Below are 21940 nucleotides of genomic sequence, written 5' to 3' on the forward strand. Positions count from 1 at the left end.
ATTGCTAATGCTCTAAAAAGACACCACACAGTCCTAAGAGGGGAGGGGGGGAGGGGCCCGGGGCTGGGCACGGCTTGCAGAAACGGGGGGAGGGGGGTGGCAGCACCACCCCGGTGCCCGTCGAACACCGCCTGCTTCGTGCTGGGAGGGGGTGCACACGTGTGACACCCCACTGCATGTGTGACACCCCATGGCACAGGGACCATGCATGGCAGTGCACGCAGGTAATCGGGGAGGGGGGGGAGGGGGGGGGGGCGGAGGTGTGCTGCGGGGAGGCGTGCGGGGCAGGGGGGTGCGCGCTGGCACTGAGCTGTGGTTGCTGCGGGGGGGGTGGGGGTGGGGGTATTTACAGGGGTAACGCTGAACGTGAGCGATGCGGTGCCGTTGGGGGTGGGGGGGGGGGGGCGTCGCAACGCGTGTGCACGGTGCGCCGGCACGTGCGTGCTGCGGGGAGGGGGGCTGGCGGCTGGAGCGTGGGTGCTGCGGGGGCGCGCGCGGGGCTGTTGCGCGCCAGCACCGTGTGCCCGGCGTGGGCGGCAGCGCTGACGCGGGAGCACGCGGTGCTGCATGCGGCTCACGTGCTGGTGGTGAAACGCTTGTCCCTACGCAGTGACGGGGCCGGGGGACACGGCTCGCCTGCCCGAAGTGGCCTGGGCGGGGGGCGGGGGGGGGTTGACACGGTTAGCACGAGGGGTGACGGCGGGGGCCAGGCAGCCCCGGCGCGGGCAGGAGGGGCTGTACAGTGGGTTCGAGTCCATCGACGGCTTCCCAGCCCCGGGGGGGGCGGCGGGGGCCCAGAGCCTGGCAGGGACAAGGGTATTGCTGCTGCGGGGGGGGGCACGTCCCGCCGCGGCTGAGGTAACCAGAGCGTCGGTGCGGGAGGGGATGGGGGCCCTGGGGGGGCTGTGGCCAAGTCCTCGCCGGCTCCCTGCGCCCGGAGCGCTGCCGCCGCGCCACCAGCACCCGTCCCCCAGCACGTTATTGCTTCGTTAATGGTGGCGGGGGGCTGCGGGGGCCTCACTGCCGGCTGGTCTCCTGCTCCACCTTGATGGCGCCGCGGGGGGGCTCAGGCGGGGCTGGAGGACCCCGTTCCGCCAGCCCGTCCTCGAACTCTGCGGGGAGAGGGGGGAGACGGCGTCAGGGCTACCGTAGGGAGAAGACAGCCCGGCCCCCCAGCCCCCCGGCAAACCCCCACCCCACGGCAAACCCCCACCCCGGCCCGGTGGGGGCTCACCTGGTCCCGGGGGCTTCCCTGGCAGACAGGGGCTGAGCCGCCCCACACGCTCGTGCGAGACCAGCCGGGCCAGGCGCAGCCCCTCGTCCATCAGCGTCTGCTGGAGGATGTGGCGACTCCAGAGCCCGTGGGGGGGGAGACCGAGGGGCACGTCGGGGGCCATGCCGGGCGGCGGTGTCAGCCGGGGACAGGCCCCCGCCGCTGGGGACAGAAGGGCAAGAGTCAGTGCCAAGGGGGGGGGCGGCCACCACCAGCCCACAGGCACCCTGGGGAGGGGAAGGGACCCCCACTCACCCTGCAAGTGGCCATCGAGGCTCTCCCCAGAGAGGCTGCCCGCGTCCTCCTCCAGGCTGGCTCGGTACCCAGCCCCGGGGGGCTCCGGCCCCACCGGCAGCGGCAGCAGCTCAGGGCGGCTCTGCTCTCCCGCCTGCCAAGAGTGCACAGGTAAGCACAGGGCACCACAGAAGGGTCCCATCCTGCCCGGGGGCTCTGTGCCACCCACCCCAGGGTGCCCGCGGCTGCACAGGCAGCACCAGCCCCACGGCCACCGCCCCGCAGCCCCTCGCCACCTGCCAGAGGCAGCGTGGGCAGCCCCGGGCACGCCGCGCCGTCCCACCCACGCGTGGGCGAGCTCCCGCCCACGCTCACAGGTGTGCACACCTGCATGTGCATGCGCACCCCACGTGCCTGCACCCCCACGCACGCGGGTGTGGGCGCGTGTCCCCTGGCACCCCTGGGTGGGCACCCACCTCCTGCTTGAGCCGCTTGGCCGCGGTGGCTCCGCTCTCCTCGGGATGTGCCCTGCGAGGCGGGGGGAGAAGGGGCTGTGTCAGGTGTGGGGGCGGCGGTGCAGGGGCCCCACGAGAGGCAGGGCCGCCCGGGCTCCCGCCACGCTGCGGGCAGTGCCAGCCACGGTGGCAAGCGTGGGCGGCTGCCCGGGCAGGGCGGTGCCATGGGACAGCGCGGATCGGGGCTTTGGCGCAGATCAAGCCGGGGGTGGCAAAAAGGGGGGAGCAGCTGGAGAGCGAAGGGAAAAGGCAGCCTGGCCACGGCACGCGGCGGGCAGGGGCTTTGGGGAAGGGGGCAAGGGATGGGGCGCCCCCACCCAGCAGCATCCCCCTCCCCCTAGCGCCAGGCATCCCAGCCATCCTCTGCCTCCCACACCCCGAGGTCAGGCAGAAAACACCTGACAAGACGGGAAGGAGAACTTGGCCCCGTGGGGTCCCATCCCCGTCCAGAAGCGCTGGGTTGTGGTACAGCACCCAGGGGCGCAGAGGGGGTGACGGCCAGGCCCCCCTGCCCGGTGAGGAGGGGGTTTGCCTGGTCCAGGCTCACCTGGCGACCTTGAGCGAGGACAGGTAGGTGCTCTCCCGTGCAACCTGCCGCGAGAGCGAGAAGAGCTCGACGCGCCGCAGCAGCAGCGAGTTGTCCCGTAGGCAGAACTGGGCGGCCGCCTCGTTGATGATGAGCTGGGGGCAGAGATGAAGCGTGAGCAGGGACGGCAGCACCCACGCGACCCCACGGCAAAGGTGATGCTTGGGTCTGGTGCCACCTGGGCAGGAGCAGAACCCGGCTCCCACCCGCTCCATGCGGGAGCCCCCACCGCAGCCTCCTCCCCAGATCAGAGCCTGACACCCCCCACCACCTCCAGAGCCGCCGCACCCCCAGGACCTTCCAGCGTGGACCCCACCGTGCCGCCCACCTCGTGCAGAGTGAGCTGCTTGCCCTCGCGGCGCCGGGCCTCGCCACGGCCGTAGATTGCGCTGTGCCGGCGGATCTCCTCCTCCTTGTGCCGGTCGCCATCCTCCAGCTGGAAGATGTGCCCCACGGCCTTGGCCAGCTTCTTGTTGAGCTTCATCAGCGCCCGCAGCTCAGCCTCGCCGCCCCGGGGGCAGCTCTGCAGCAGCCGCTCCACACTCTCCGCCACCGTCCGCGCCAGCTCCGGCTCCAGCACCTCCGTGCCCACCGGCTGCTCGCCACCGCTCCCGCCCGGGGAAAAGGGGGGACCCCCCGGCTCCTCATCCCCGCCTCCCTCCGACTCAGGGGTGCTCCTCCCCGGCCACGGCGGGGCCGCCGACGGTGACAGCTTCTCCCCCGGCTCCGTGGGGCTCCGTGCCGGGGGCGTCCCGGTGCTGCCGCCCCCCTTGCCCACAGCCTCGCTGGGGCTGGTGTGCCCGTTGCTGAGTGCCTTGCGCCCACCGGCCTCGGAGAGCTTGAAGAGGGGGATGCTGCTGACGGGCACGGCCGAGACCGGCTGGCTGAAGAGCCCGGGGTTGGAGGCCCACTCGCGCAGGGCCTTCTGGAGGCGGCGGACGTGCAGGGGCTTGGTGGCCATGCCCACCAGCGCCATGATCTCCAGGAACTCCTCCTCGCCCGCCTCGCAGAGCTGCTGCACGTCGTCCCCCCCTTGCTGGATGAAGGTCTCGTAGTAGCCCAGCAGGTTGGCGCGCTGCAGCACCCGGTACAGCTGCAGCTCACCCAGCGTGCGGGGCAGGGCCATGGCGAGCCTGCGGGACGGACGGATGGGTCACGACACGGGGGACAGACGGACACGCAGGAGAAGCCCCCTCCCCACTCTCTGGCCCGGGGATACGGGGTGGTGGGGAGGGGGGGGGGCAGCACCCCAGGGTGACACGGGGTGCAAACCCCACGGGGCGCCCAGGCCCACTCGTGCTCCCCGGGGTGGGATGGACCCCACAGCCACAGCTCCCTCGGACACGGCACAGACTCGAATGCCCCCCCCCTCCCGGTGCCGTGCCCATCCCCCTGACCCCCCAGGGCCCCCGAGTGGGGCCGGACGCGTCCGGGGCTGCCCCAGCCCCTCCCCATCCCCGACGGCGCGGAGCCGGCGATGTGCCGCTGTCCCGGTTCCGCCGGGGCCATCCATCCCCGGTCCCCCCGCCCTGCTCGGTGCCCCCCCCACCCGTGCCCCGGACCCATCCCGGTGCCGCGGTCTCCCCGACTCCCCCCCCATCCCCTCCCGGCCGCTCACCGCCGGCTGGAGCCGCCTCCGGCCGCTACGCCCGCCCCGTGCGCGGCCGCCGTGCGCTCCGGGGGGGCGGCGGGGGCTCCGGGGACAGCGCCGGGCGCTGGGTCCGGTGGGGGTGGGGGGGTCCCGGGGCTCGGGGGTCCCACGGCCGGGCCGGGCGCGCTCGCTCCGCCGCGCCGCGCCGCTTCTGCGGGCCGCCCACACGGGCGGTACCGTGAAATAGCAGCGGCCCCGGCTGCGCCGCGGCGTGGGAGGCCCCGTGGGCGGATCCCGCGGCTGCCGCCCCCGCCGAGCGCAGCGCGGGCGGCCGCGGCGGGCGGGGGGCAGCGGGCGGGGGCGGTGGCACCGGCCCCCCCCCCCTCCCCCCCACCGGCCGGGAGGCGCAGCGGCAGCGGGGGGAGCGGGGACCGGCGCCCCGCTACGGCGGCACCGGGGGTCCCGCAGCGCGGGCAGCTTCTGCCGGGGGGGGGGGGGGGGGGCAGCGGGAAAGGGGGCGGGGGGGACACGCGAGGCGCCGGGGGGGGGGAGGCAGCACACTCCCGGAGGAGGAGGGGACGCGGGGCCGGGGGTCCCGCCGCCGGCCCTGCAGGTGCCCGGCCATCGCGGGGGCTCCCAGCACCCCAGGCTGGGGCACACGGGGCCGTGCACGCGGGACCCTCCCGCCCCCCCTCCCCGGGGTCCAGCCGGCCGCGCTTGCAGCATCTCCGGCTCCCGTAGCATCCCGGCTCCGTTACCCCGCCGCTCTCCCGGGATTTCCCCCTCGGCCCCGGGTGCCAGAGCCCGCTGCGGCCTCAGTTCCGTTCCCCCCCGCCGGTCACCGGCGGGCAGCGGCTGCCATCGATGGGCTCCAGAACGAACACCCCCACCCCCACGGCGCAGGCCTTGGCCCAGAGCAGCGAGAAGGGGAGCGGAGGGACAAGGTTTCTCAGGTGCTGTCGGGGGGCCACGCCGAAGCCCCCCGCCCGCAGCACCCCGCCCCCGCGGGAGGGTCACGGCCCCCCCGCCGGCCCTGCGGGGCTCAGCGCTATTTATACTGCGGCTGGTGAGACCGGGCGCCTGGCGTGGATGCAGCCGCCCCCGCGCGATCCTGCCCGGGGCTGGGGGGGGGACATGGCGGGGATGGAGCGGGGGGGACATGGCACGTCTCCGGCGCTGGCAGGGGACAGCAGGGGCTCCCCCACGAGCACGGTCCCCGACGCGGGGGTCCCGCTCCCCCCAACTTGATCCCCGCCCGGCCGCCCCTCCCACGCCCCCCACCCCCCCCGCGACCAGGCGTCCAGCGCGGCGGGGCCGTTCCCAGGCCCGGCGCTGCCCCCGGCTGACGCACATCCTCCGCCCACGGCCCCGCCGCTTCCCGGCTCCGCCGCCCACGGCCGGGGGGGGGGGCTGCCCGAGCCCGCTCCCCGCCCACGGGCGGCCGGCGCACCCGGCGTCCTGGCGCCCGCCGCCCCACGGGGAGGGACCCGCCCGGGGGGGAGGTCACCCCCCCTTTCCCGGGGATGGCGGCGCCCCGCGCCTCCCCGCTGCTCCCCCACGCTGGGGGAAGGGACGCGGCCCGTACCGGGGAGAAACGGGGGGACGCAGGGCGGGCACGGTGCCCCCCCGCGACCGAGCTGAGCCTTCGCCCGTGGGATGCAGAATTCCCCCCATCCCCCCTCTGCCGGGGGTCGCCCCGGCCCCACGCGACACCCTGGGCTGCCCCTGGCCCCAGGCGGGGCCCCTTGTCCCGGGCCCGGCCCCGCGGAGCCCCGACCCGGCGCGGCCACACAGCCGGCGGGGAGCGGGGCCGGGGGCGGGACCTGCCGCTCCCCCACGCGTGGCCCCTGCATAAAAACAACGTGAGACCGCTCCCTGATAGGAGGAGGCGCTTGTCAATCAGGCGGAGTCCGAGGGGACTTAGGAGGGCGTGGCGGGCCGGGCCTGTTCTCTGATAGGCTGAGGGCCGTGCCTATCAGGGCCGTTACTAAGGCTGGGCTCGAGGTTGCCACGGGCTGGGCGGCCCTCCGGTTTGAATGGCGCGCCCGTCGGTCATCGTAGAACCAAAGGCGGAACCATGGCTGGTTCCTGCCCGCGCTACGTTGATAGGCTGCAGGCCCTGTCAGTCAACACGGCGGGGGCCGCGACAGTCCTTCCGATTGGTCAGCTCGGCCGTCGCTCGGCGATGACGCCACGCGCACGCGCCGTTCTCGTCGGCTCCGCCGCCGCCTCAGCGGCCGTTGCCGAGCGGGCGGAAACGGAAGTGGCTGGTGCGGCCGCGGCGGGAGGGATGAAACCGGCTCCGGGGCGGCAACGGCTCTTGGCGGCGCTGGTGCTGCTGCTCCTGCCGCTGCCGCTGCGCGGCGCAGGTGTGCGGAGCGGCGCAGGTGTGCGGAGCGGCGGCGGCACCGGGCGGGGCGGCGGCACCGGGCGGGGCGACGGCACCGGGCGGGGCGAGGGCGTCACGTGTCACATGGCGGTGCGAGGGGAGGGGGGGCTGGGGCTGGAACCGGGACCGGGAGCAAGGGGCTCCAGCCTGGGGTCGTTGCCTCCCGCGACGTTCCCGCGGCGGCAGAGGGCCGACCCCGGCCGGGAGCGGGACAGCTGGCGGCGGCACTGACCCAGCCGGGCCCGGGCAGCGGCCCGAGGGGGCTCCGGTGGCCCCTCCGGGGGTCGGGGAGCCGGGGCTCGCACAGGGGGAGCTGCCCGGTGCAGCCGAGGGCCTTCCCTCCCTCCCTCCCTCCCGCCCCACGCATCTCCGGTCCAAGCGCAGCCCCCCGCCCCGGCCAGCCCCTCCCGGGAAGCCGCCGGGTGTTTCCTCTGCATCCCCGGGCGAGGGGCCGCGGCTCGGGGCTCGGTGCCCACCCGCCGGTCTAGGGGGAGCACACGGCACCGCCGGGGCACGGCACAGCACGGTGGCCGTGGGCAGCTGCGGCCCGGTGCTGCGCGCAGGGTGCTGGGGACCGGGCTTCCAGCGTGTTGCCGGGCGGACCTGCCGGAGCAGCCGGGCCCGCCGTGGGATGCGGGAGCCGTACGGGAATGCAGGTTTCCCTGAGATGGAGCCGGCTCTAGAACGAGGGGTGACGCTGGAAAGGGAGCAGGGGGGGAGCTGGTGCTGCCGCGACAGTGCCAGGAGCAGCGTTATCCAGGAAAGAACAAGGCAGAGGAAGGGCTTGTGTCTGGAGCACGCTTAACTGGGGGCCTCCGGGATGGGAAAGTGGACCCGTGTGTTGTGGTGGGTGAAGCAGCTGGGAGCAGGGGCCTCTCATTCCGTCTGCGTTACGGAATCCCTTTGCTCTGTGTCGCGCAGATGCCGAGGAGTCTGTCATCCCGCTCCGCGAGGGCCAAGCTTACCATCGTGCAGCTCCTCACCACTTCTGCTACACCAACACGCGTGTCCCGCAATGGCACGACATATGGACAAGGACACAGGTGAGAGGAGAAGGCAGGTCCTCTCCAGTCCCTGTCCCAGAGACCCAGTCTTCTCTGGGTCCTGGTCCTGGGGGCTGGGCTGAGCCCCTCCGGCGGCTGCGGCCATGCCCCCGTTTGCTCCCCTCCCCTGCACAGATCCGGATCAACAGCAGCCGGATGATCCAAGTCACTCAGGTGGACAGCGAGGAGAAGCTGAAGCAATTCAACATGTGGAACATTGTTTTCTCCTTCCTGAAGGAGAAGCTGAATGACACTAGCATCGATGTGGATCTCTACAGCAACAAAACCTGCCTGAAAGTCGAGCTGCTGGAGGCTGGCACCACGTACTGCGTCACCCTCTTTCGACGTACGTCTCCTCCGTGGCGGGGGCTCCTGGGGTGGGAGGTGGTTCTGGCTGCACCAGCACTGTCGGGGGGCAGCAAGAATGTGGCCGAGGGAGCTCGTGGTCTGCGCGCAAACTCCTTCCTGGGGAAGGAAAATGGGCTTGCAAAGGGAAGCGTGTCTTTGTCTGTGGGATGTAAGGGGGGAATTTAGGTCACTTGTCGGAGGTTTCCCTGGGATGCTGCCCCTTCCCTGTCCTTGTGACTATGTGGCAGGCTGGAGCTCAACCTGGAGAGCCCCGTGCCAGTGTTCATCTCAACCTGGACTCACTCTCTTCCCAGGCTTTGACCCTAAGCTATTCCTGGTTTTCTTCCTGGGCCTGTTCTTGTTCTTCTGCGGGGACGTGCTGAGCAGGTAAGTCGCCTCCTTTCCCCTGTGAGCTGGGGACGAGGAGGGTTGGGTGGGCTGTGCCTGGTTGGCTCTGCGGGCTCTCAGGGGGTTGCTCCCAGCAGGTGTGTTTGTGCACAGGCATCCATGAGCTGTAAAACACCTTGTAAACGCGTGTGATCTTTGCAGGAGCCAACTCTTCTACTACTCGGCTGGGATTAGTTTCGGCTTGCTGACCTCGCTGCTTATCCTTGTCTATGTGATGTCCAAGGTCATGCCCAAGGTGAGTGTCAGGCTGTCTCGGAGCGAGAGACCTTGCAGCCGTAGCCCTTTCTACACCTGTACAGTTATTCTGGTGAGAGTGCTGGGCTACATGGCCCTGGGGTACCGGGTTGTGGGTCTGGCTTTGCGTGGAGCAAAATGCAGGAGGTAGCCGTGGCTGCCTGCTGCCTCTCTTTGAGTTTCCCATCTCCTCTCCTAGAAAAGCCATATTTACTTGCTGCTGGCAGGAGGCTGGTCCTTTTCCCTGTATCTTCTTCAGCTGATCTTCAAGAACCTACAGGAGATCTGCAAGTCCTACTGGCAGTACCTCCTAGGTAGGTGTGAGCCCTTCAGACTCACCAGTTCACCAGTCTGTGTGTCTCCTACTGGCGCTGCAACGTGCTGGTGGAAAATGCTGAGGCTTTCTTCCCCCCTCATTGCTGCAGACACTGCCCTTGTGCTCCTGAGAGAGGGGGGCTCCAGCGTGGCAGATGCTGCTCAGCCAGCTCCTGTCAGCCAGGCTGAGCCCACTAGTCTGTGTCTGCTCTCCTGCAGGCTACCTGCTGCTCGTGGGCTTCGTGAGCTTCAGCGTGTGCTACAGGTACGGCCCGCTGGAGAACGAGCGCAGCATCAACCTCCTCTCCTGGGCCCTGCAGTTCCTGGGCCTGTTGCTGATGTACACGGGCATCCAGATCTATCCCATCGCCTTGGCCTTGGTGATCATCGCCATCTGCACCAAGAACCTGGACTACCCCATGCAGTGGGCCTTTGCTGCCTACAGGTGAGGACTGCAAGCACCCTGGCTTGTTCCTGATTTCCAGCCGTTGTTGGGCCTGGATGAGCTGCTAGATGGAGTCTGTGGTGCAGAACCAGGGCATTTTTGCTGGGGTTTGGGCCTGGGGGGATATACCCGGGGGGAGTGGTGTCCCTCTTTCCCTGGGGTTGGTGCAGGGGAGTGCCCTGCTGCTCCTTGTGGCTGGGAACCTCGCTCCTGAGGCCGGAGGGACGTGCTTCGCTCCTCCTGCTGCCAGCTCTGACCCAGCTGCCCGCGGTGCTGGGCCTGCGCCAAGGTCCTGCCCCAGCTGGGTGGGCAGTAACTGGTGCCGCTCCGCTGGCAGGAGACTGCAGAGTGCCAGGCTGGGGCCGAGCCCCCCTCGCCTGCTGACGGAGGAGGAGTACCGGGTGCAGGGTGAGGTGGAGACACGCAGGGCCCTCGAGGAGCTTCGAAGCTACTGCAGGAGCCCAGATTTTTCCGCCTGGACTGCAGTCTCCCGCATCCAGTCTCCCAAGAGGTAATGTCCCCTGGCAGCGCGCTCAGGGTGGCCGGCCTGCATCTCTGCGCTTCTGAAAGCCGGGGGTCGCTCTGTGCTGTCGCATCGGGCTTTAGAGTTAGGGAAGTGGAGGCACAGAAGCTCCGTGGTGCGCGGAAGCAGGGTGTGCCACGGGGGAAGGACAGAGAACACCCAGTCCTGGCGCTGAAACGCTTCTCCCCAGCTCCCTGTGTGCCAGGGCCTCACCGGAGGCTGCCGGGCACGTGTGTGCACAACCGGCTTCTTTGTGGCTTCTTCCCAGGTTTGCTGACTTTGTGGGGGGCGCCTGTCACATCACCCCCAACGAGGTCTGTGCCCACGAGCAGGAGTACGGCCTGAGCAGCATGTTCCTTGAGGACCAGCTCTTTGAGGAGGATGATGACAACTCCTTTGATGGGAACGATGTCAGTTACTCCTTGACCCACAACCACCTGGATGCTGATTGAGGTCAGCTGCCACAGGCCCAGGGAGGCGAGGGGCAGAACCGCTGCTGCTTCCCCGCTGCCCTGACACCTGCAGAGTACAAAGCCCCGTTTTCTGGGGAGAGCTGGTGCGTCTGCCTGCCAGCACCCCCGATCTCGCCCCGAGCTGGCTGCAGCAGAGCCTGGTGGGAGGACAAGGGGGGTTGACACCCTCATCTTCCCCAGGCAGCTCCTGCCAGGCTAAGGCACGAAAGCTTTTGTCAGCACAGCCCTGAGTGGTGCAGAGGAGATGCAGGGAGTCGGGCTGGGCTGGGGACCACAGGGCAGGTGAGGACTGGGCTGCTGACAAGATGTGGGATGCTGGTCCTCTCTTGAAGGTGGACTGGAGCCACCTTGGCTTTTGGCGTGGGTGCTTGTGAGCTCCCAGTGCACGAATTGTAGGGGCAAGGACCTCCTTTGCAGGCCTGGGTGCTGATCTGGCTGCTGGAAGCACCCTGCCTTGTCCCTCAGCACGGCTATTGTGGCCAGCAGATGGGAGCCCCTCTTCCCCACCTGCTGCCTCTGGGCTGCGGGGCACCCCAGTTCTGCCAGGAGCGTCTCTGCCTGCCGAGGTGGGGACGGAGCGAAAGGTCTGTCTTGCATGCAGATGCCTGCAAGGGTGACATGCACAAGAGGAACTTTGGACCTGCGTGCTCAGCATCTGCCCGCTGCCAGGCTGCCGTGGGGAGGGAGCAGGCAGCAGACGACCTGCTCTTCCTCCTGCTGTTACCAAAGATGCCAAAGGGCACAGCTGGTTGGACTGTGCCTTTGCCTTGGATACCAAAAACCCCAGCACATCCCTCGTGGTGGGGCTGGGGCTCAGCTGGCCCTACCGTGTGTGTGTCATGGAGCTCGGGAGAAGGCAGCTTGGAAGTCCGTTCGGTGCCCCGCGCGCTCGCCCCGCTCCCCCCGGCTGCTGTGTCCTGGCAGGGGCTGTGCCCAGCCTCCCTCTTCCCCTGCTTCTGCCTGCCGGGCGCTCCCTGGGCTGAGGATGAGTGTGGATGTGCTCCTTCCTCCCCGCTTTGCTGGCACCTCCCAGTCCCTTTGGAGTTGCTACACTCTGCCTCTACCCTGCTGTTACATGGGGATGCACCGCGCTCCCTTCCGCGCTGGTGCGGGCAGGGGAGGGGGGGGGGGTCCCTGCCAGCGTTCCCACTCCCCCCTCACAGGTCCTGGGGAGGGGATGCCCCGATCTATGCAACTTTCCAAGCAATAAAGCTGCCCTCGGGCAGCCTCGCTGTCCCGGGGGCCGGGGTCCCTGCGGCTAGCCCCCACCTCGCCCCTGCCCCTGCCAGAGCTTTTGCCGTTGGTTTGTTTCTGTTCCAGGTTTACTGCCCTGCTCTTGCTGTGCTTCCCTGCCTGCTCTGGTGTGAGCAGCCTCTGTTACTGCATCCCCTCTGCATGTTTCAATGATTGATTATATTTTTTAATAAAGATGTATTTTGTAGGTAATGAGTCTCATTTGTCCAGCCCCTAGGGCTCCATCCTCGGCTCTCTCACCTGCCCGTGGGAGCTCTTGCTCTGCCAGGGATGCTGCTGGAGCCGGGGGGTGGGGGGGGTGGGCACAGAATGGGCCCCTGGGTGCTGGGCTCCCTGCGGCAGCCCCGGAGCAAAGGCAGGACCATGGCCATGGATCTCTGGCCCTGGTGTCTTCTTCCCTCGGCGCTCCCAGCTCCGCCGGGCCCTGCACGTCACCCCGCTTTCCCGCAGCCCTGGGAGGAAGCTCGCGTTGTTTGCTCGGCTGCAAGTGAATTTCTCCGCTTGTTCCTGCTCCCAGCTGCTGGGCCGGGCAGGGGAGCGCGGTGGTGGCGGCGGTGCGGCTGGGCTGGGCACGGGCTGGGGGCTGCCGGAGCCTGAGGCTGTTTCCCAGCTGGCTGGCTGCTTCGTGCCTCAGTTTCCCCGTCCGCGATGGGCGCGGTGCCCTGAGGGAGGGCCCTCCAGCCCCCCGCCCCCCCGTGGGCTGCACCGGGCCAGTGCTGGGTGCTGGGCTGGGCTGAGCACCGCCGGCTCCCAGGCAGCCCCAGTTGAAGCCACTCCAGGAACTGCTGCTGTGCGACTGGGAGGTGAGTTGCGGACCCCTCTGCTCCCAGCCTGAAGCACCTGAGCACCCCTGCACCCTGGGGCTGGCCGGGGGCACCCTGGCACCGCAGGGAAGACTGGGGTGAGCCCAGGGCTGCCCTGGAGCCCTGCGGGGGGGCTCTTGCTCTGGCTCCCACTCATGGGTGCTCACCCTGGGGTCCTGCACCCAGCAGGACGGGGGTCTTGGGGCCAGTGCCCTGTGCAGAGGGAGGCTCTGCCACCTTCTCCAGTGGCTGCAGCTCCTGATGGAGCCATCTCCATCGCCCCGTTCACCCCATCCTTCCCCACCTCCTCTCTCGTGAACTTTCCCCGGGCTCCGATAAGCGGGGCTGGGTTTACAGCCCTGTGCCCGGGGTTGTAAAGCGAGGGTGAAGGTCACCCCGGGGAACAAGGCTGGAACGTAAAGGACAGGTGAAGGACAGATCGAACGTGGGGGGGAAAGCAGCATGGTCCCTCGTGGGAGCCCTCGGGTGCTGCAGGGCTGTCGGGGGGTCTGGGCTCCCCCAGCCCTCTCAGCCTGCCCGTTCCCCACTCCAGCTTCCCCCTGCCAGGAAGGAGGGAGGAAGCGGAGGCTGAATTCATCCCTGCCCCAAGAACAGGATCCAGGTGTCCACGTTTCCTGGCCGGGCCCCCGCTTCCCTCGCAGCGGTGGGCAGGAGCTCGGCATCCTGCCCCACTCCCACCCAAGCCCCCATCCCCACCACGGGGTCCTGGGAGCCCCGGGAAGGAGCCCTCTGTGCCGCTGCGGGTGTGCGGCTGCCTTGTCCCCTGCCACCGGGGTCTGCACCCAGGCAGGGTGCCTGGGGGAGCTGGGCACGGCAGGCTCAGGGAGCAGCTGGCCAAGGGCCGCATCCTGCCCTGCCCAGTGCCAGGCTCAGCCGGTGCTTCAAGCCTTGCTGCGCACCTCAGTGGGTCTGTGCCCCTGGGGGCTGGGGCACCCTGCTCCATGCTGGGGCCCTTCTGAGCTTCTAAGGGTGGGGGGCAGGGGCTGCTGAGGACTGGGGGGTGTTTTGAGGAAGGGGCTGTGTGTCAGTGGCTGCAGCCCCCTCTCTGCTCTGCCCCAGCTGCCCCGGAGCCACCCAGCCATGGAAGCCACCACCTCGCTGCTGGACGCGGCGGCAGTCGGGGACCTGGTGCTGCTGGACCCACTGACCGAGGAGTCACTGCTCCACACGCTGCAGGAACGCTTCCACCGCAGCGACATCTACGTGGGCACTGGGGCAGGGGGCTGGGGGGGAGGGCAGGGGGGCTGGGGGGAGCAGGATATGCGGTCGGGGGGGTGGGAGTGGCAGGGAGTATGGGGGGGAGCAGGACATGGGGTCTGGGGAGTGATGGGAGGGCAGGGGGGCTGGGGGGAGCAGGATATGGGGTTGGGGGGGAGCAGGACATGGGGTCAGGGGGTCAGAGTGCATGGGGTCTGGGGGGACCCAGACGTGGGATCTGGGGGGGGACACAGGAGGACATGGAATCTGGGGGGAGCAGGACATGGGGTCTGGGGGGGATGGGAGGGCATGGGGTCTAGGGGGAGCAGGATATGGGGTCTGGGGGGGAGCAGGACATGGGATCAGGAGGGCATGGGGTCTGAGGGGAGCAGGACATGGGGTCTGGGGGGAAGCATGACAGAGGATCTGGGGGGGGATGGGAGAGCATGGGGTCTGGGGAGGAGCAGGATATGCGGTTGGGAGGGAGCAGGACATGGGGTCTTGGGGGGGGACTGGGGTGGGGCACAAGGTCTGGGGTGGGGACCAGTGGGGGCACAGGGTCTGGGGTGCAGAGCAGGACATGGGGTCCATGGGGACCAGTATACGGGCTCCGGAGTGGGGAGCACCGGGATCTGGGCTGGGTCGCCCCGGCCCCGCACCCACGCCGCCCTGCTCGCCCGCAGACGTACATTGGGAACGTGGTGATCTCGGTGAACCCGTACCGGCCCCTGCCCATCTACACCCCCGAGAAGGTGCAGGAGTACCACAACTGCAACTTCTTCGCTGTGAAGCCCCACATGTGAGCACGGGGACCCCGGCAGCCCCGTGGGGACCCTCGGTGCCCCCAGGTCCTGCCCAGGGCCTCAGCCATGGGCGACCCCGAAGCTTCAGGGTCTGGGGGATTCTGCTCGGGGCAGCCTACAGCCATAATGGGGGCTCTCGGTGTTTCCTGAAGCCCCCAGACTGCTCCAGCCCCCTTCTCACCCCCAGCTACGCCATTGCTGATGATGCCTACCGCTCGCTGCGGGACCGGGACAGGGACCAGTGCATCCTCATCACTGGCGAGAGTGGGGCTGGCAAGACAGGTAAGAGGCGGGGGTGCCGCCGGGGGCTCGCAGGGCTGCGAGGGGCTCGTGGGATGGGTGGGCACAGCCCCAGCACCCACGGCCCCGGCACCCATGGCCCCTTGCTTGCAGAGGCCAGCAAGCTGGTGATGTCCTACGTGGCGGCTGTGTGCAGCAAAGGCGCGGAGGTGGACAAGGTGAAGGAGCAGCTCCTGCAGTCCAACCCCGTGCTGGAGGGTAAGTGTCCCGCGCCCCACGTCCCACACCCACCCCAGGGCTCGGCGCAGCCCCCGCACCACGCTGTAACCCGTCCTCCCGCCACAGCCTTTGGAAACGCCAAGACCGTCCGCAATGACAATTCCTCCCGATTCGTGAGTGACCGGGGAACTGGGGCGGTGGAGCCACATCCCGTGGGGAGTGGGGCCGGACCCTGCCGGAGCCATGCAGACCCTGATGGGACTGGAGGCACCGCAGGAGACGGGGATGTGGACGTGGGGCGCAGAGCTGCTGCCCCCTCACTGTGCCCCCCTGCCCTGACCCCAGCCCCATCCCTCAGGGCAAGTACATGGACGTGGAGTTCGACTTCAAGGGGGAGCCCCTGGGAGGGGTCATTAGCAACTGTGAGTACCGATCGCCCGTGCAGGGGGTCCCACCTCGTGCACCCTGTGATGCTGACCCCTGCTCACAGACCTGCTGGAGAAATCCCGCATCGTCCGGCACGTGAAGGGCGAGAGGAACTTCCACATCTTCTACCAGCTCCTGGCTGGGGGCTCAGTGCAGCTGCTCCGTAGGTCCAGGCTCCCCAGCACAGGGGGTTGGAGGGGGCTGGGGGGGGGCCATGGCTGAGCCACCTCCTCGCCCCTGCCAGAGCAGCTGAAGCTCCGCCAGGACTGCCGGCACTACGGCTACCTGAACCCGGAGAGCTCCAGCCTGCCCGGCATGGACGACGCAGCCAACTTCCACGCCGTACAGGTACTGGTGGCTGGGATGCTGCGAGACTCCCCCTTCTACCCCCCCCCCAAACAGCCTGAGGCCAACCCTGTCACCCTGAGCTGCCTTCATCTGTCCCCAGGATGCCATGAGGGTCATCGGCTTCTCACCTGCCGAGGTGACGGCGCTGCTGGAGGTGACGGCCGTGGTGCTCAAGCTGGGCAACGTGCAGCTGAGCAGCAGCTACCAGGCCAGCGGGATGGAGGCTTGCAGCATCGCTGAGCCTCAGGGTAGGGCCAGGGGTGGGGACAGGCCTGGGGCAGGTTGGGGGGTCCCCTCCTCAGCCCCCCGGCTCAGTCCCGGCACTGCTGCCTCCCCGCACAGAGCTGCAGGAGATCTGCAAGCTGATCGGGCTGGACCCCAGCGTGCTGGAGCGGGCGCTGTGCTCCCGCACAGTGAAGGCACGGGATGAGATGGTGCTCACCACCCTCAGTGTCCCCCAGGTGAGCGAGACCATCCCCTGATGTGGGGTCAATGTCCCCGAGGCGCCGGCACGAGCCCCTCTTCCCTCTCCCCAGGGCTACTACGGCCGGGATGCACTGGCCAAGAACATCTACAGTCGCCTCTTTGACTGGCTGGTAAACCGCATCAACACCAGCATCCAGGTAAGCGCCCAGGATGACTGGCACCGGCCCCCCATCTTGGACAGGGCCCTGGACCCCCACCCCACATGGGGCCAGGACACAGCTCAGCACCCTGCTGTCTCCCCAGGTGAAGCCGGGCAAGCAGAGGAAGGTGATGGGCGTCCTGGACATCTACGGCTTCGAGATCTTCCAGGTGAGTGCAGGGCCCACCTGGAGCAATCCTGCTGCTGGGGGGGGGCTGGGGGAAGTGGGTGGGACATGGGGCAGGGCTGGGGGCTTGGGCACGACCTGCCATGCAGGACCTTTCTCTTACAGGACAACGGCTTCGAGCAGTTCATCATCAACTACTGCAATGAGAAGCTGCAGCAGATCTTCATCCTGATGACCCTGAAGGAGGAGCAGGAGGAATATGTCCGAGAGGTACCCCCGGCCTGTGCCAGTCGGGCTGGATGTGGCCCCTCTGCCTGTGCTGGAGCACGGCCCCAAGGAGGGGGAAGTGCTGGAGACGGCTCTGCAGCACGTCCCTCGTCCCTCCCTCCCCCCGCTCCCTGCTGGGAGTAGGTTCAATAGCAGGAAGGTAGGGAGGGATTCGGGATCCTCGTCCCCATGGCCGGACGTCCGGTTCCTGCACCACATCAGCTGGGGGGTGTCCATGGGGCAGGGTCTGGGCAATCCATGTGCCACATGTCAGGGAGTCTGGGTGTCTGACCCCCGTCTGCTCCCAGGGCATCCAGTGGACCCCAGTAGAGTTTTTCGACAACACCATCATCTGCAACTTGATCGAGAACGTGAGTTGCACCCAGTGCCAAGGTCCTGGGGTGGGGTCCTGGCTCCCCCCAGCGCAAGTTCGGGCTGAGCAGAGCCCAGAGCAGCCCCAGGTTGATGGAGCCGCTGCTCGGGGCTGGGGCTGGTTTGGGATGATGGTGTCCGTCATGGCGCAGAGCAAGTGCGGGATCCTGGCCATGCTGGACGAGGAGTGCCTGCGGCCCGGCGTGGTCAACGAGGACACCTTCCTCACCAAACTGAACCAGCTCTTCACCACCCACAAGCACTATGAAAGCAGGGAGACCCAGAACGCCCGGCACATCATGGACACCAGCCTGCCACCGCAGAGCTTCCGCATCCACCACTATGCCGGCAAGGTCTGCCAGCAGCCACGGGCGCCCTCAGCCCCGGCCCTGCCGGCATCCCCAGGTCCTCTTCCCACCTTTGCTTGGAAGATGAGGCACTGGCCTGGGAATGGGCATGGAGATGCTGAACCACAGCCTGCTCCCTCCTCCCTCCCTGAGCGCAGCCACTGCACACCCCACCAAGTGCTGACCCTGCTCCCACACCCAGGTGACCTACAACGTGACGGGCTTCATCGAGAAGAACAATGACCTGCTCTTCCGCGACCTCTCACAGGCAATGTGGGCTGCCCGGCATGAGCTGCTGCGCTCCCTCTTCCCCGAGGGAGACCCCCAGAAAGTCTCCCTCAAGCTGCCCCCCACTGCAGGCTTCCAGTTCAAGTCCTCGGTGGCGATGCTGATGAAGAATCTCTACTCCAAGAACCCCAACTACATCAGGTATTGGCCCTGGAGGGAGCCCCAGCCCCGGCTCTAGCACCAGCAGGACCCCCCCCAGCCCACCACTGCCCTCCCCAGGTGCATCAAGCCCAATGAGACCAAAGCAGCCATGCTCTTCACGCCGGAGCTGGTGCTGGCACAGATCCGGTACCTGGGGCTGATGGAGAACGTGCGGGTGCGGCGGGCAGGCTATGCCTTCCGCCAGCTCTACGGCCCCTTCCTGCAACGCTACAAGATGCTCAGCCCCCAGACCTGGCCCCGCTGGGCCCGCAGCGACAGGTACGAGGCCGAGCCAGGCTGTGGGTGCATCTGGTGGCCCCCCCGGGCCGGGGGCCGCGGGGCTCTGAGCTGCCTCGTCTCCCACCTGCACAGGGAGGGGGCTGAGGTGCTGCTGGCGGAGCTGGCGTTCCCCCCTGAGGAGCTGGCGTATGGCCACACCAAGATCTTCATCCGCTCACCGCACACCGTGAGTCTGGGAATGGGGCAGTTGTGCTGCCGGGGGGGAAGCCCTACCGGTCCCTGAGCCCCACTGGTGGCCCCAAGCCTGTCCTGGGGGCTCCTGGGTGATGCTGCGGCTCCTGGCTGGGGGTTCCTGTCCCCGCTCGGTGCCTCAGCACTCGCCCTGGCTGTCCCCAGCTCTTCGACCTGGAGAGGCGGCGCCAGGAGCGCGTGTCCCAGCTTGCCGCCCTCATCCAGAAGACGTTTCGGGGCTGGCGGTGCCGGACTCAGTACCAGCTGATGCGCAAGAGCCAGATCATCATCTCCGCCTGGTTCCGGGGCCACAGGGTAAGGAATGGGGGTCCTGGCCATGCTTCCCCTGCCCGCTCCTCACCCCCTGGGCAGGGTCCCCTGGCTCTCCTGAGCCCCCTGGCTTACCCCACCTCTCCCCACTGCAGCAAAAGAACAAGTACAAGCAGATGAAGCGATCGATACTGATCATCCAGGCATACACACGGGGCTGGAAGGTGAGGGCTGGGCACCCCGAGGCCACTGGCTGCGGCCAGCAGGTCTCCAAGCGCGGGCAGCATGGGCAGCACAGGCAGCGTGGGCAGTGGGGTGGGGGGTGTGGGGCAAGGAGGGGCCAGGGACTCAATGTGCCCCATGTTGGGACCAGAGTCATCTCCCCTCCCCCTCTTCCATCCTTCTCTCCTGCCTTGCTCCCTCTCGCTCCGTATCTGTGTGGGTCTCCCCCTGCCTCGGGCTCCCTGGGCTTTCGCCTCCCGCAGTCTCGCTGGCTCCTCCGGGAGCTGAAGTGCCAGCGCCACCGTCACGCAGCCGCTGCCACCATCGCCGCTTACTGGAGAGGGTACCAGGTAACGGGGCCAGCCCCGCCGCGGGGCTGCGTGCCCTGCCCGCTGCCTCTGTCCTGCTGTCCACACCGCTGTGTCCAGGACTGTCTGTCTGTCTGCCCACCCTGCCTCCTGCCCACCCTCTTGGGCCGGAGCAGCTGTCCTCTCCACTGGGGTCAAATGGGGACAGGGGAAGGGACACCCGTGTCCCATGGGGGCTGGTGGCAGGAGGCCCTGTGTCCCCGCCGCTGATGGCCGTCTCCGGCAGGTCCGCAGGGCGTACCGGCGATATTTCCGCTCCGAGGCCAGTGCCCGCCTGGCCAACTTCATCTACCGGCGGCTGGTGAGCGGGGCCGGGGGGAGAGGGGGCACAGCACCTCCCCACCCCCCACCCCTGGGGCTGGACCGGGGACCTCCCTGACCCCCCACCACGTTGCCGCCACCAGGTGCAGAAGTTCCTGGTTGGGCTGGGGAATAACCTCCCGCCGCTGTCGGTGATGGAGCGGACCTGGCCCCCCGCACCATACAAGTTCTTGGCCAACGCCAACCAGGAGCTGCGGAGCATCTTCTACCACTGGAAGGTGGGAGCAGGTGGGGGATGGGAAGGCTGGGGGGGCTCCGGTTGGGACCTTGAGTGCCTCCGCAGTGGTTGTCTTCGGTGACACCAAATTGCTCCGTCCCTCGGCAGTGCAAGAAGTACCGGGAGCAGCTGACGCCGCAGCGCAGGGCCCTGCTGCAAGCCAAGCTCTGCGCCAGCGAGCTCTTCAAGGACAAGAAGATGCTCTACTCCAAAAGGTGCCAGGGCTGGGGGCTGCGGGGGGTTGGGGGGGCTGCACAGGGCAGCACAGGCTGACAGCCCCCACCCCCAGCCTGCAGCAGCCCTTCCAGGGCGAGTACCTGGGGCTGACGCAGAACCCCAAGTACCAGAAGCTTCACGCCATGACCAAGGACAAGCTGGTGATGGCCGACACCGTGAGGAAGGTGAACAGAGCCAGCGGCAAGGTGAGCCCCCTCCCCGTCCCCACCGCGGTGGGAGGGCGTGCGGGGCTGCGCTGACACCCCCCCCCACAGACGGTCCCACGCCTGCTGCTGCTCACCACCGAGCACCTGGTCCTGGCCGACCCCAAGACCGCCCAGCCCAAGACCGTGCTCAGCCTGAGCGACATCCGCAGCGTCTCTGTCACCCCGCTTCTCTGACGGCCTCCTGGCCCTGCACGTCAAGGAGGTACCAGGGGGGTCCCTGGGGGGGTCAGGGGGTCCGTGGCGGGACTGACCCCCCACCCCATCTCTCCGCAGACCTCCACGGGGGGGCCCAAGGGCGACTTCTTGCTCATCAGCAACCACCTCATTGAGCTCATCACCCGCCTGCACCAGACCCTGATGGACACCACGGCCCAGGGCCTGGGCCTGCACATCACTGACCAGTATGGGCGGGGCAGGGCGGGGCTGCCAAGGGCGGGGCTGGCAGGGCGGGGTCATGGGGTGGGGCACCAACCAGAGGGCCCTGATTGGCTGCAGCAGGCAGCCCCTGAGAGGTGGGTGTAACGAAGGCAGCTCATTGGGCAGGAGGTGGGGTGGGGCTGGGCGTGTCCCCACTCCACCCCTCCATCCTGCCCACCCCCCCCCAGGTTCTCCACCCGGTTTCAGAAGGGTGACGTGGCCATCACCGTGGTGGAGTCAGCCAAGGCGGACAGCAACGGCCCCGTCTGCAAGAAGCGGGGCAGCAACAAGATGGTGGTCCTGGTCCACTGAGGAGACCCCTGTCCCCGACCAGGACCCCCACCCACACACTAGCATCCCCCACCCACCCACCTTGTGTCATCCCCCTGCCCCACTGGGTCCTTGCACCACCCAGGAATTGCTGCAAAACCATTAAACAGATGCTCTGGTGTCCGTCCCTGGGCGCTGCTGCAGTGGGTGCCCCTCATTACAGGTGGGGGAGGGGCACCCAGTTGTGCCGGAGCCCCGGGACACGGTGCCAGGGGGATGGAGCAGGACAGGGGCAGAGCCCAGCCCCGAGGGTACAGACAACCCACCCCCCCCTGGACCCCCTGCCTTTTCCGCTGCCTGATTGCGGCTGGCTTGGCTCGGCTCGGCTCGGCGGTGATTGGAAAGGCCCCAAATTGCGGCCACTTTTCCCATTAAGTGGGAAAGCAGCTCGCTCTGCTGCAGAGGCAATTTCTGGGCGGCCGCAGGTGGCTGGCACGTGAGGTCGGCAGCGCCCGCCCGCCTGCGCTGGCCGTCCCCATCTCCCCCTGCCCAGGGTCCCCCACCCTGCTGCAGGACCCGCCGGGCAGGGTGCTCCCTGCTGCGCACCCCCTCGCCACGCTGGCACCGTGGTTCCTGGGCTGGCGCTGCGGCTGCATTTGGGGACCAGGGATGGGGGGGGGGGACGACAGAGATGAGCCGCCGCTCAGCCCCAGTGCCACCGCTGCAGCCCAGCTCCTGCAGGACCTCCACCACCAGGTCCCACCAGTCCTGCAGCCCCCAGGAGCCAGGGTCTCCACGCAGCTCCTGTGGCAGCCCCCCCTCCCCGCCCCGCTTGCTGCCTTTTCTCTCCTCATCGCTCATCAAGCTCTCGGAGAGGTTTTTCTTTTATCCTGTCCCCACATGTCACCCGCGTTACCTTCAGGAGCTGACATCTCCCCGTCACGTCAGCATCAGCACCAGCTCCCAGGTGGGCCTGCAGCATCGACGTGGCTTGTCGTGCACGGGGGGCATGTGTGGGCACGCGTGCCAGGGCGCTTGGGCAGCGACTGCACGTGGGGCGGGCACGTGTGTGCGTGCGGGGGCACT

General features: G+C 68.6%; 3 protein-coding genes across 7 annotated transcripts; 2 read left to right on the forward strand and 1 right to left on the reverse strand.

Annotated features, from left to right (window-relative positions):
• Positions 1-329: 329 nt before the first annotated feature.
• NAB2 (NGFI-A binding protein 2) lies at positions 330-6049 on the reverse strand. Of its 2 annotated transcripts, none has more exons than XM_055696747.1 (7): positions 5785-6049; positions 2937-3741; positions 2570-2703; positions 1984-2035; positions 1529-1661; positions 1235-1435; positions 330-1112 (listed from the first exon to the last, which is right to left on the reverse strand). In XM_055696747.1, the coding sequence occupies exons 1-7, from the start codon at positions 5871-5873 to the stop codon at positions 1018-1020; spliced, it is 1509 nt and encodes a 502-aa protein (XP_055552722.1). In that variant the 5' UTR covers positions 5874-6049; the 3' UTR covers positions 330-1017. The 2 variants fall into 2 exon arrangements, with proteins under 2 accessions (XP_055552722.1, XP_055552723.1); XM_055696748.1 differs by lacking the exon at positions 5785-6049 and adding an exon at positions 4227-4620 and having other exon boundaries at positions 334-1112.
• A 140-nt stretch (positions 6050-6189) lies between these two features.
• Positions 6190-11823, forward strand: NEMP1 (nuclear envelope integral membrane protein 1). Of its 4 annotated transcripts, none has more exons than XM_055696746.1 (10): positions 6190-6586; positions 7510-7631; positions 7869-7977; positions 8294-8366; positions 8529-8622; positions 8821-8935; positions 9156-9381; positions 9719-9892; positions 10173-10357; positions 10979-11823. In XM_055696746.1, the coding sequence occupies exons 1-9, from the start codon at positions 6277-6279 to the stop codon at positions 10354-10356; spliced, it is 1407 nt and encodes a 468-aa protein (XP_055552721.1). In that variant the 5' UTR covers positions 6190-6276; the 3' UTR covers position 10357; positions 10979-11823. The 4 variants fall into 4 exon arrangements, with proteins under 4 accessions (XP_055552721.1, XP_055552719.1, XP_055552718.1 ...); XM_055696743.1 differs by having other exon boundaries at positions 6260-6586; positions 7767-7977; XM_055696745.1 differs by having other exon boundaries at positions 6260-6568; positions 7767-7977.
• A 1698-nt stretch (positions 11824-13521) lies between these two features.
• On the forward strand, positions 13522-21220 carry MYO1A (myosin IA). The gene is given in 28 exon segments (XM_055696865.1): positions 13522-13658; positions 14336-14451; positions 14643-14737; positions 14849-14953; positions 15041-15087; positions 15273-15336; positions 15405-15503; positions 15585-15688; positions 15789-15936; positions 16031-16149; positions 16225-16311; positions 16418-16483; positions 16606-16710; positions 17016-17078; positions 17232-17432; positions 17629-17855; positions 17934-18134; positions 18228-18321; positions 18492-18641; positions 18752-19168; positions 19413-19487; positions 19591-19725; positions 19833-19939; positions 20014-20146; positions 20216-20329; positions 20331-20369; positions 20441-20568; positions 20773-21220. Coding segments are annotated over 28 exon segments (3486 nt in total). The 5' UTR covers positions 13522-13535; the 3' UTR covers positions 20897-21220.
• The last annotated feature ends 720 nt before the right edge of the window (positions 21221-21940 follow it).

The sequence above is a fragment of the Falco cherrug genome, chromosome 19, assembly GCF_023634085.1.
Source record: "Falco cherrug isolate bFalChe1 chromosome 19, bFalChe1.pri, whole genome shotgun sequence".
NCBI classification, from domain to species: domain Eukaryota; kingdom Metazoa; phylum Chordata; class Aves; order Falconiformes; family Falconidae; genus Falco; species Falco cherrug.